We start from the raw sequence: 11,028 nt of genomic DNA, 5'->3' as shown, positions 1-11,028 counted from the left end.
TGTCCTGTGCGTCTGCTCAATGGTCATGTGGCATTAGAGAAGGAAAGAGCCTTCAAGACTTCCAGACGTGCCTAAGCTCATGTGTCCCCAGGCACTAGACATTTGTGAAACAAGCCGCTGGGACCGAGGCAAATGTGCTTCCAGCTCTAGGGGACTTTTTTTCATTCAAGAATGTAGGCCTGGGGTTGCCAGATCTTCCTATTTCTTTTTCAAGAACAAGAAATGAGAACTTTTTACGTAAAGTCTCCTGTTTAGCAATTTTAAAATCTTGGCCAGCTCAAGATTTAAAACTAACTAAATAAATGATGCATGGACTGAAAAAAAAACGTAGCTTGCCTGCGGTCAGCAGCTTGCTTGTAGCAGGGGTGGGACAGTGACAGCCGCTCCGTTTCCACTGTCCCCAAGTCCACGAAATTTGCAGGGCACAGGGAGAACAAGCAGAAGCACTTAAGCCATAGAGAGTGGGTATGACTACACGTACTGGGGGAAGGGCCGGACACACTCACAGGCCTCTTCTGTGCGAACCTTCTATGAAAACCATGTCAGACCCAGGCAACGTGTTCCAAAATTAAAAAAAGGAACAAAACAGTAGAAGCTGTCATTCGATAGGACTTTTTTTATATGACTTTTTATAACTGTGTTGTGTAGACTTTTCATTCTATATACATTTTTGATGATTAAAACAGCAATACTTGCATTTTTTGTCATCATTGTTATTGTTGTTCTGTTATATGTTGATGTAAAGTTATGTGGCTTAATGCATGACCACCTGTTAGGACAGTAAACAAATAGCCTACGTCACATAAGGCATCCCCAGGCTATCAGTTCTTACTTCTATTTTATCAATGAAGAGTTAAAATTTCGACTTTGCTGTAATATGTGCAGTGTAATTAATGTCCGATAAACTGGTATTTTTGAAGGATTGTCGTTTATATTAGGCTGTAGCTAAAGTGCCTTCTACCCCTGAGATTAATTCTGTGATAATGTGGCCATTCCCAAACCAAGTAAATATAAAAATCTGTATGATCCAGAATTTTATTGTAAACGAGAGAAGAATGAGGGTCCTTCGACCAGGCCTGGGGTAAACGTGTGACGTCAGGACGGGCGTGAGGGTCGGAGACACCGGGGGGCAGAGCGCTCGCTAATCTCCCCATCCCCACAAAACACAGAAGGTACCTGAGTATTCCAAAGTACCTTTCCCGGGCTCCGGATGTGATCAGAATTACGACCTTCGGGGGACATACACAAAAGTGAGGTTAGTCAGAAAGATCATAAGACCAAAGACATAGCTCTGCCTGGCCTTTCACAGGGTAAAAATGGCAACGTTTCTATTAAGATAGGAAGTGGAATTCAAGAAGAATGTTAAGTATCATAAAAATCTCCTTCTGACTGCTGGATCCTGTCTCCTCCTCATAGCCATTCTGGGTAGAGACAGATTCTACCAGGTCAAACTGACCTACGGAGTTTTGAGACACTTCTAAGCCTCTGGAGAATTATCTTGCCTAGTTAAATCATCGGCATAAAACAAGGATTAAAATCCAGGCTCCAGAAGTAAATATTGTAAAACAATGCTTATTATGAACACTCTAAAATGACAAATTCAAATGTAAATTTTAGTGTTTATTGGGCAGGAATACGTTCTATCCCCGAAGCAAGGCACGGGCCTTCGCTTATTATTCCCCGCATTTTCTAGGGGGCGGGCAAGAGGCCAAGAGAATGTAGTCAAAGGGAATTTCGAGGCTGACAGCTCCTTACCACTTCCGCTTATTCGAAGCGATGCCTTCAGACGGCCTGATGATTAAAATATAGATCCTGAGCAGTAATGGGGGAATGTTAGCAATGGCTCTTTTTTCCAGTTTGAATAATTTGATTAGATTTGAGTTTAATATTACATTAAAATTTATAGACATTTAAGTCGTAATTCATGACTTTAATTATATAGATAGCTCGCTTTGCATATTCCGTTTTGCTCCGTGATCTCAAAAATATAGATTATTGTGAAATGTAAAATAGTTTGCAAGTATTTCAAAAGCCTAAAGGTTGCTGGCGGAAAATACCGCTCTGTATCGGTAAGGGTTGCTTTTCACACAGTTTTATCGACGTCGATGTCGGGTCAGTATCTGGTGGAGGGAGCTTGGTAATTAGTTCCAGTCTCAGCCTCACCTGGGAGCATTTCTTCCCAGGTAATGTCACCGGACACAAACAGTGGTCATCTGCTAATGGGGCTTCCCAGTAATCTGAACCAAAAATGCAGGCACGTGTTTTATCACACACAGAACCCCTCCCCCATCTCCCCACCCACCTTTTCTTTTATATCCTTCCTGGCTTCTCCCAGTACCACTGCATGCGTATTTTCTTTCTAATTACTGATGCGAGGTCGTGGGACACATAATATTTTCTAACTTGAATTTTTGATCTATGCTTTCTGTCGATATTTCCACATCATTAAACATTATTTTATAACATCACTTTTAATAACTAGAAATATATATTTGGTTTTGTGGATGGATGGAATTTATTTAATGAGTCTATTCGTGTTGAATATTTTTTCTTTAAAAAAAATAGACAGCACTCACGTAGGTGAAATTTTGCATACCTCTGCAATCATTTGATTAGGATAAATACCTTGTTATGGTAAAGAGAATATAAGATCCTGACATATTTACAAAAAGATGTGTTCCATGATGACACACTTTATATTCAGTGTCCATGTTCGTAAACCCTCAACAACAAACTATTATTGTTGTTGTTGTTGTTGTTGTCGTTATTATTATTTTATTATTATTGTTTCTTTGTCAGTATAATAGGAAAATGACACTTCATTGTTTTAATAAGCAATTCTTTGGTGATCACTGAGGCCAAATATTATTTTGTGTGTTTCTGGTTATCTAAACAGAGAGACATGGGAGAAATTTTTTAAAGGTCCGTAAGTAGCCCTGAGCAGAGGATGTGAATTCCATCATCTCAGAAGTGCCCTCGATCTAGCTGTACACAAATGACATCGAATTTATAGAAATAAAATGTTCGGTCAATTCAGTGAACAGGACAGTTCAGTCAACCATTTTGATCAAATTCTCTTTTAAAATAAAGAATATTCATAATTAATTTAGTGAAAAATTGTTAGACGAATCATCACAAGGAGATGCAAATGGTTTGGATGATTTTATTTTCTCCGCAAGGTATAATGTGAAATACTAATCTTTTTGAGACTCCGTATTTCCTTTGACGGAATATTATATTTTGAATATATTTAATCTTTTCGGTTTTCATACATTTACCTTTCTTTTTAAAAGTAACTCAATTCAAATATGGCTCAAAATATTTTTATCTATCCTTGGTTTTCAAGTACATATCAAATGATCATTTATATGATACACGAGATGTTCCTTGAAACAGGTCTGTTAAAGCAAAAGACTTTAAACGTTATTGGCAGGAAATTGGACAGATTAAGACGGCGTTACCTACCCATCGCTGTGTGACAAAGTACCTCGACCGCTAGCAGCTTAAAACAAACACTTATTATCTCACACGTTTCCCCTTATTATCTAAGGACCAGAAAGGCAGAGGTGGCTTCAGTGGCTGGTCTGGGCCAGGGTCTCAGGAGGTTGCAGTGAAGCCGCTGGCCTCTCTGAAACACTAGGCCGAAGGACATGCTTCTGAGTTCCTCACCCAGTGAGCCTCTCAGTAGAGCTGCTGGGGATAGACTCTGTGGCTTCCCGCAGAGTGAGAGATCCAAGGGGAGAGGGAAGTGGGGAGACAGAGAGGAGGCAGGAAGAGAGGGAGGGGAGGGGATTCATTTAGTTCATTTTAAGTGGATATTTACCCTGTGCCATCAATCACAGCTTAAAGTAAATGATGCCTGTGTGAAGTAGATCACAACCTATCAATTTCTTTCTTTTAACTGTCAGTAGCCCCGTTTCGGTGAATTACATAATCTTTAAATGGCTAAATTTAAATATAGTGTAAAGAATTTACTAAGTCTTCTATTTTTCTCCCCACCCCCCAAAAATTGGTCTCATCTTCAGTGTTTTCTTGAGGATTGAAATCAAACTCTTCTGTTAATTTTAAATGAAATAAACGATTTAAGTATGTTATCATTTGAAAGAAATGCCTAATCATTTTTTATATACGAATCCTCTTTCCTGTAGTACTTAGCGTTAATAATAAAATTCTTTATCCCTCTCTCTCTCTCTTTCTTTATTTTTTGTATTTTTTATTTTGGGGGGGTAAAGTTTCAGTATGACTTCTCCTCTTCCAGAGGTTTAAAATGAGAATTACTTAAATAGTGGCTCCATCCCACTAGGGCCCTAAGGAGGACCAATGTCATGCATTCATGATTCTGTGATGCCTTTAATGTAGCCAATGTTGTTGTAGATTTTTTTTCTTTCCTTAAAACAACAGAGACATAACTGATTATGTAACCTTCTCTTATTCCAGGTCCCCTAAAAACCCAGCACAGAAGATCATTAAGCGAGTGATCGCTCTTGAAGGAGATATCGTACAGTGAGTACTTACACTTCGTTTTTGAGTTAAAGAGATGTCTAGATTTCTGTTGCTTTCAATCACATTATGTGGGAAGTACATTTCAACAAGACCGAAGCTTTGAAGACGTTCCAAATGAGATGGGCCATCTAGGCTTCAGTGTCACCAACCATTTCAGGATGTAAAGTGTACATAAACTGACGAGTCATATTACTATCCTTTAACTGGGAGGCGCTGGAGAACTAAATAGTAATTGATCTGAAAGGGACCATGTTTTCTAAAATGACCATTAAATCATTGTTTTTTCAGATATGAAAATTAGCATGCTTGTTTTCGATATGATATCAAGGTTCCTTTTAGAAAAATTCTAGAAACTTTTATTATTTTAGATACAGAAACTGGGGAGGATCTTTTATTACGATAGAGCTGGGGAAAAAGGGAAAAGGTGTGAAACAGAAACTTCTGACTCAGTGACAAAATGGTAGCTTTAGAAAATAACACCGTAGCAATCGGGTGTTTTGACCATGTGTAATAATGTTATTTATTCTATCATCGATAAATCTAGAACAGAGTTTGATATTCAGCAAGTAAGTATGGTTGCATCTCATTTCGGTTCTTTCTTTAAATAAGTTGTAGCCGGGTCTATACAATGAAGGAGTCCAAGGGCTCTGAAACCTATATTCAGAAGGTATTCTGATCCGGTTTTTCGAAAGAGCTGGATCATAAATTATCTGTATCAACGACAGTACAGATTGAGCAATCTCGTTACCGTGAACCTCGGTAGGTTTTGGAGCAGAATTAGGCCAGCGGTTCTCCCAGGATGGACCGCGGACGGCTGAGAGTTGCCAGCATCCTTCCGGAGCGTCCGTGAGTTCGAAACTGCTTTCCTAATACTGCTGAGATGTTATTTGCCTTTTTCACTCCCATTTCCCGTGGATACGGTGCAGCTTTCGAGAGGCCCCGTGATGAGTAAGATTACAGGAGCAGGTGTGGGAAGTCGGCTGTTTTCTGTTCCGCTACATGCTAAAAAGACGGGCAAAAATTGTTTAAAACGCCACTCTTCTCGCCGTTTTTCCTTTTGCTTTGCAAAATAACTATACTTGCCATTAAACGTTACGTTCTTCTTGTTAACATAGAGGTTTATTGTTATTTTAGATTGGATCACTGAAGATGTCTTTTAGTTGTCCATTTTAATTACTAATATGGTAAAGATCAACAGATAGTATCCACATAAACAAAAGTTCCCCGAGACCTCAGTGATTTTTAAGAGTGTAAAGGAGTCCTCTGACCAAACAAACAGTTTGAGGACTCGCTGATGTAGGAATGAATGGCCAGACTTTCATGTCACCATTAGTGACGCGCGTGCTGTCAACGAAGCTGCTGAGGTGTGTGGCTCGTATGGTTTGTATTCGTGAATATTCACTCGATCTTTCGTTTCCTTTGAAAGCTTCCTTGAGGTACACTTCGTATACTATGCAGTTCACCCCATTTTGAAGGTAGAACTCGATGACTTTGAGTGTACATGTACACAGTTGTGCAACAGCCCTCACCACCTGGTGTTTTAACACGCGTGCCCTCCTCATCTGCGCTCAGCTCTCAGCCGCCAGTGAGAGCTGCGTGCGACCACCACCTGCTTCCATCGCCATAGCTTAGCCTTTTCCAGAAAGGTTATTAGGGTGGCATCATCACACATGGAGTCTTTGAGGTCTTGTGTCCCGCACTTAGCATAACGTGCCTTGGTTCCTCCGCGTCGTGTCTGCATCTGTGGTTTTATTGACTTATTTATTTATCACTGATCGTATTCCATGGCATGGATGGGCCGTGTTTTATCTCTCCATCCACAAGTTCATGGATTTTGGATTGTTAACAGTTTGGGGACATTATCAGTAATGATGTGGACAGTTGTATACATGCCGTGGGGGCATTTCTGTCTTTGGTGGACATATGTTTTCACTTCTCCTGGGAATATACCTAGGGATGCTGAGTGTTATGGTTAAGTATATTTTTAGCTTTTTGAAGAAACTGCCGGACTGTTTCCAAGAGTGGATATGCCATTTTATGTTTCCCCAGCTGTGTGCAAGAGTTCTGGTTTCTTTACATCCTTGCCAACGCTTGCTTTTATGAATATTTTTTACTATAGTCATGCTAATTGGCGTGGAGTGGAACGTCACTGTGGTTTTGACTTGCATTTCCCTGACAGCTAGTGACGCTCAGCGTCTTTTCATAATGCCTCTTTGCCATCGCGTGTGTCATCTTGGGTGCAGTGTCCGTCCGATGTGTTTGTCCATTTTTGTACTGAGTTGTTTATCTTTTGACTTATAAGCGATTTTGGCTTTATAAATTGAGTAAGTATTTTGGGGAGGACGAATGTGTGTGGTGATGTGATTTTAGCCAGCCCTAAGTGCATTGGTATCGAGAACTTAATTTGCATTTCCTGTAGGATAGACATTACATATTTGCAAAACTCGATGGCTTTGTAAAAGTTGTTATTTTTTATTTTCAAGAACCTACTTAGCCTTGTAATTTCAGTGGGAAACTAAACAGCCGTGCATTTGGAAAGACATGTCATATCTACCCATGAATATCTAAAATATGCTTTTAATATTTGGAAATATTAAGGTGTGGATGTGATTCAAATCCCATTCAGGGAATGAGTCAGCAGAGCTTGAAAACATTATGCTACACGAAAGAAGCTAGTCACGAAATATCACCCGTCGTGTGATTCTTTTCACATGAAATGTTCAGAACGGGCAAGTTCATGGAGGCAGGGGGGTGACCCGAGGCACAGAGGAGGGAGACGGGCGATACTGCTAATGGGTGCAGCCGTCTCTTAGGGGGTATAAAAATGTTCCAAAATAGATTGTAGCGCTAGTTGTTCAAGTCTGTCAATATATTAAAAACGATGAGTTGTACATTTTAAGTGGGTAAATATGTTATATGAATTACATCTCAGTAAAGCTATTTTAAAAAAACAAACAAACAAAAACAAAAATCAGTCAACAAAGCAGGCAAAAATTTCATCTACGTCAAGGAACCTCACAGTCAGCAAGGCCAAGGGGTCCATTTTACGTTATAGTCCACAGAGAGCACAGCTTTAATTCAGGCGCACCATTATCTACGCTCACTAGCAAAGTGAGGTGGCCAGACTTGGTCCAGCATCAAACTCTCTGTGCCGCCAGAAACCCGACAAGAGACCTCTCTGAGCCAAAAGCCGGGTTGTTGCTCTTCTCAGTAACTGTGAACACTGGATTCACAGAGGAGAGGCCGAGCTGGACCGGGCTTAATGGTGCCGGGCTGGGGCGTGGGAGGAGACGATGGGATGGAGCATGGTTGCATCTTTCTTCTCTCCTCGCTGCTGTACGTGTAAAGTCTAGCTCCTTTGTTCCAATCTTACGAACTCGCACTTCCGACGGATGTTCCTTTCTGTCCACTTCACTACACCTCAGTCACGGAGCAACAAGTAACATAAGGGTGGCGGTATCGAGGCTCAAGACTTTCCTACTATGTAGCTTCTAAAAACAATTTGATACTCGATTAGAAAAAGAATCTTGTATTTGATGTTTTAAAAGAAAATTTAAAGTTCATTCCTTGGTACCTAACAGTGCTAGGCTTCCTGAGCTTTAAATTAGTAATTGAATACATCGAATACATTCTATAATAATTTTCTAACAGTCTTCAAACGCATTAAGGTATATTTAGGTAATAAAGTATCATTCACTGATATGTCTCTTTTTCCTGTGATCCAGTTTTAAAAATGCCAGAACATATAAAAAGTAAAGGAAAAAACATGCTGTCTGTCTACCACTAGAGGTCATTAGTCTCTGGGGGCCTACCCTGTAGCAAGAAGCTTTGGTCTGGGATGTGGGCGGCCCGGCCCCACTGCACCATGGGTAATGCAGCTGGGTTACCTGACAGGCAAGCCAAGAACACATGTAGGTAACTAGAGTGTTTTCGTCATTGTTAGGAAAACATTAATACTTCATAACATGACTATAGGGAAAAAAAAATTGACGTAAGAACTTAGTTACACTTACTGTGGTTTTGTTAGTATTTTTATTTTGAATTATACATCATTAAAGGGTAGAGGGAACCATAATCTTTTCAGAGGTTAAACTGTTTAAAGACTTAATCCAAGCTTTGATGTTTTGCTAGTTAAACTTCAGATTGAATAAAAATACTAGGTATGTAGTAGAATATCGTTTAAAGAGCAGTTACTTTAGAGGTATCGGAGAAGGAGGGGTGCTGGGGGTCGGGGTCGGTAGATAGCATGACTTCCAGTCTCCGCTCACCTGTGCCCATCTGCGTACCGACACACTGATTTCTCCCGTCTTGTCTGTGTCTCTTTTGGTTTCTGCCCCGTCGCCAGCTGCCGATTTGAACCGCCCAAGAGGCATCTGAGTGTGCCCTGGTCAACCAGTTGATGAGCTGCCTTTGGTGCAGGTGCCTTCCCTGGTCCAGTCAGCTGTAGCTGGGTCGGCTGTTCACCTGGTACAGAGCACGTGATCATAAGGCACCTCTTGGACGGGGCTGGTAGGTATGGCAGATACCGCGAGGCCCCCCCAGATCGTGACAGTGCCATCAACTGTCACGTTGCTCAACATCACCCTCCGGAACCTCACGTTCATAAAACTGCAATCTGCCCTTTTTGGTGGTCACTTTGACCTTACTCTTTAAGGAAGATAAGCTTTCTTCCTTTCTTTACAGAAATAACACGCGCTTGAAAAAAATCAGCGTTACAGTGAACATCCTTGCACACATACCTTTGTGCACTGGTGCATTTATTCTCGTAGACTAAATATCTAGGAGTGTAAATATTGAGTCAACATTTGTTGTTGCTGTTATTTTAGTTCTAATAGATACAGCCAAATTTCCTTCCCAAGAGGTTTGTGTATATAGGTACTCTTACCAATACGTCACGAAATACCCTTTTCAGAGGAAGTTGTGCAGTGGGGAAGTTGTAGACTTCAGATTCAGAAGTCAAAACGTTTCGACACAAATTTTCAAATTAGTTTTAGATGGTCATGGTAGATTTCCTTTAATCAGTTCACTGAGAGTGTAAGTCTTAGGACTGCTCACTTTATGAGCACTGGTCTAGACACTCTAGACATAAGTGAACAAAAGAGACAGAGCCTGCCCTCATGGGGCTTACATTCTGGTAGCTGAAAGCAGATGATCGACAGACAGATAACATAAAATGTAATGCAATGTCATGAGCTGGAATCGCTAGGAAGAAAAATAAAGTAGGAAAAGATATAGAGAGTGATGGCGAGTGTCTGGACCGCTAACTGAGGGAGGATGCTCACTGTGAACCTCTGATGAGAAGATATCTGAGCAGGATCGTCCAGGTCGTCAAGGAAGGGCGGGAGGTGGAGAGCCTTGCTGGTGAATGAGGGGTGGATCTACATTAAGTGAGTTTCAGGAATTACAAGCAGCTTGCATGGTTGGACCTCACTGAAGGACAGCTGTGGTAGGAGATGATGTCTAAGGTTTGCAGAGCCTCTTGGGTCATAGTGAGGGCCTTGGATTTTATTTTAGTGGGTGGCAAGCCAGTGGAGGGTTTCAAGCCATGGACTGGTGTGTTTTGGGCGACATTGTGAAAAGATTGTTCCGTCTGCCATGTGGAGAACAGACCAAAGGGCATCGATCTGACCCGGGGAATGGGTCAAAGTATTTTCCTCTCTGAAAATCACATCTAGCTTCTTCTAGAAGTACTTTTCTTGTTTATAATGTGAATATTGACTATTGAGATTTGTTATTTTTAGAGCGACTCATACAAGTAGTCACATTGTTTGTAATCACAGTCATTGTGATAATATCGACAAGGTAAAAGGTAGACTTGAAGTATTTGTTCAGATCATTCAGCCAAATATTCCTACGACTGTAAAAGAGGGGACTCCTGGAGGCCCGAACTTTCTTTTCTCATGTCAGCATCAACTAGAATCACAAGGCGATTGCTTGATTCTCCGGGTAGCTAAGCTAGGAACGTAGTCGTTTTCATAATGTTAACCCAAATGCGTGTGCTTATCTTTAACACAAACAGTAGAAAGCTAATGCAAGTAATATTTAGACAGATCCATTAGTTCCATCAAAATATTTTTCATAGTTTTTTTTTTTTTTTACTTTGTTATGACTCATACAGAAGCACTATTTCAGAAAAGGATTAAAAGAATAGAAAGTCCTAAACTACAGCAAGTCAGTATAAATCAACCACGATTGAAATTTCCAAGGCATCGATGTTTTTTTATGGGGACACTTGCACGTTTCCATTTCACAGATTTTGTCAGCCCAATCAGAAGTGAAGCCTAGCTTCGTTTCTCCTCCTTTGGTAAGGTACACTCTACAGACACGTGGAATCTGGGGTGTCATTGGTTAACAGGCTCAATGAAGAGAATAAGTAGTCTTTTTAGACCCTAGTGTAGAGGGTAGCCATTTAATTTATCACCTAGGCTAAGACACTTTTGAGAGTGAAAGGGGATATACCAGTAATTATTACCTTGGAATAATCGACATAAACTGTACTGCCAAGATAAACTGCAACAAACTTTA

General features: G+C 40.6%; 1 protein-coding gene across 5 annotated transcripts in view; it reads left to right on the top strand.

Annotated features, from left to right (window-relative positions):
* Window positions 1-11,028, top strand: part of IMMP2L (inner mitochondrial membrane peptidase subunit 2) — a 690,748-nt gene that overhangs the window by 531,395 nt on the left and 148,325 nt on the right. For all 5 annotated transcript variants that reach the window (XM_023537465.1, XM_023537464.1, XM_023537460.1 and 2 more), the window contains one exon: window positions 4,438-4,503. In XM_023537465.1, the coding sequence (XP_023393233.1) occupies window positions 4,438-4,503 (66 nt within the window). The remainder of the gene's footprint in view (window positions 1-4,437; window positions 4,504-11,028) is intronic.

The sequence above is a fragment of the Pteropus vampyrus genome, unplaced genomic scaffold (genome assembly GCF_000151845.1).
Source record: "Pteropus vampyrus isolate Shadow unplaced genomic scaffold, Pvam_2.0 Scaffold192, whole genome shotgun sequence".
Classification (NCBI taxonomy): Eukaryota; Metazoa; Chordata; class Mammalia; order Chiroptera; family Pteropodidae; genus Pteropus; species Pteropus vampyrus.
This window is presented reverse-complemented; position numbering and strand designations above follow the sequence as displayed.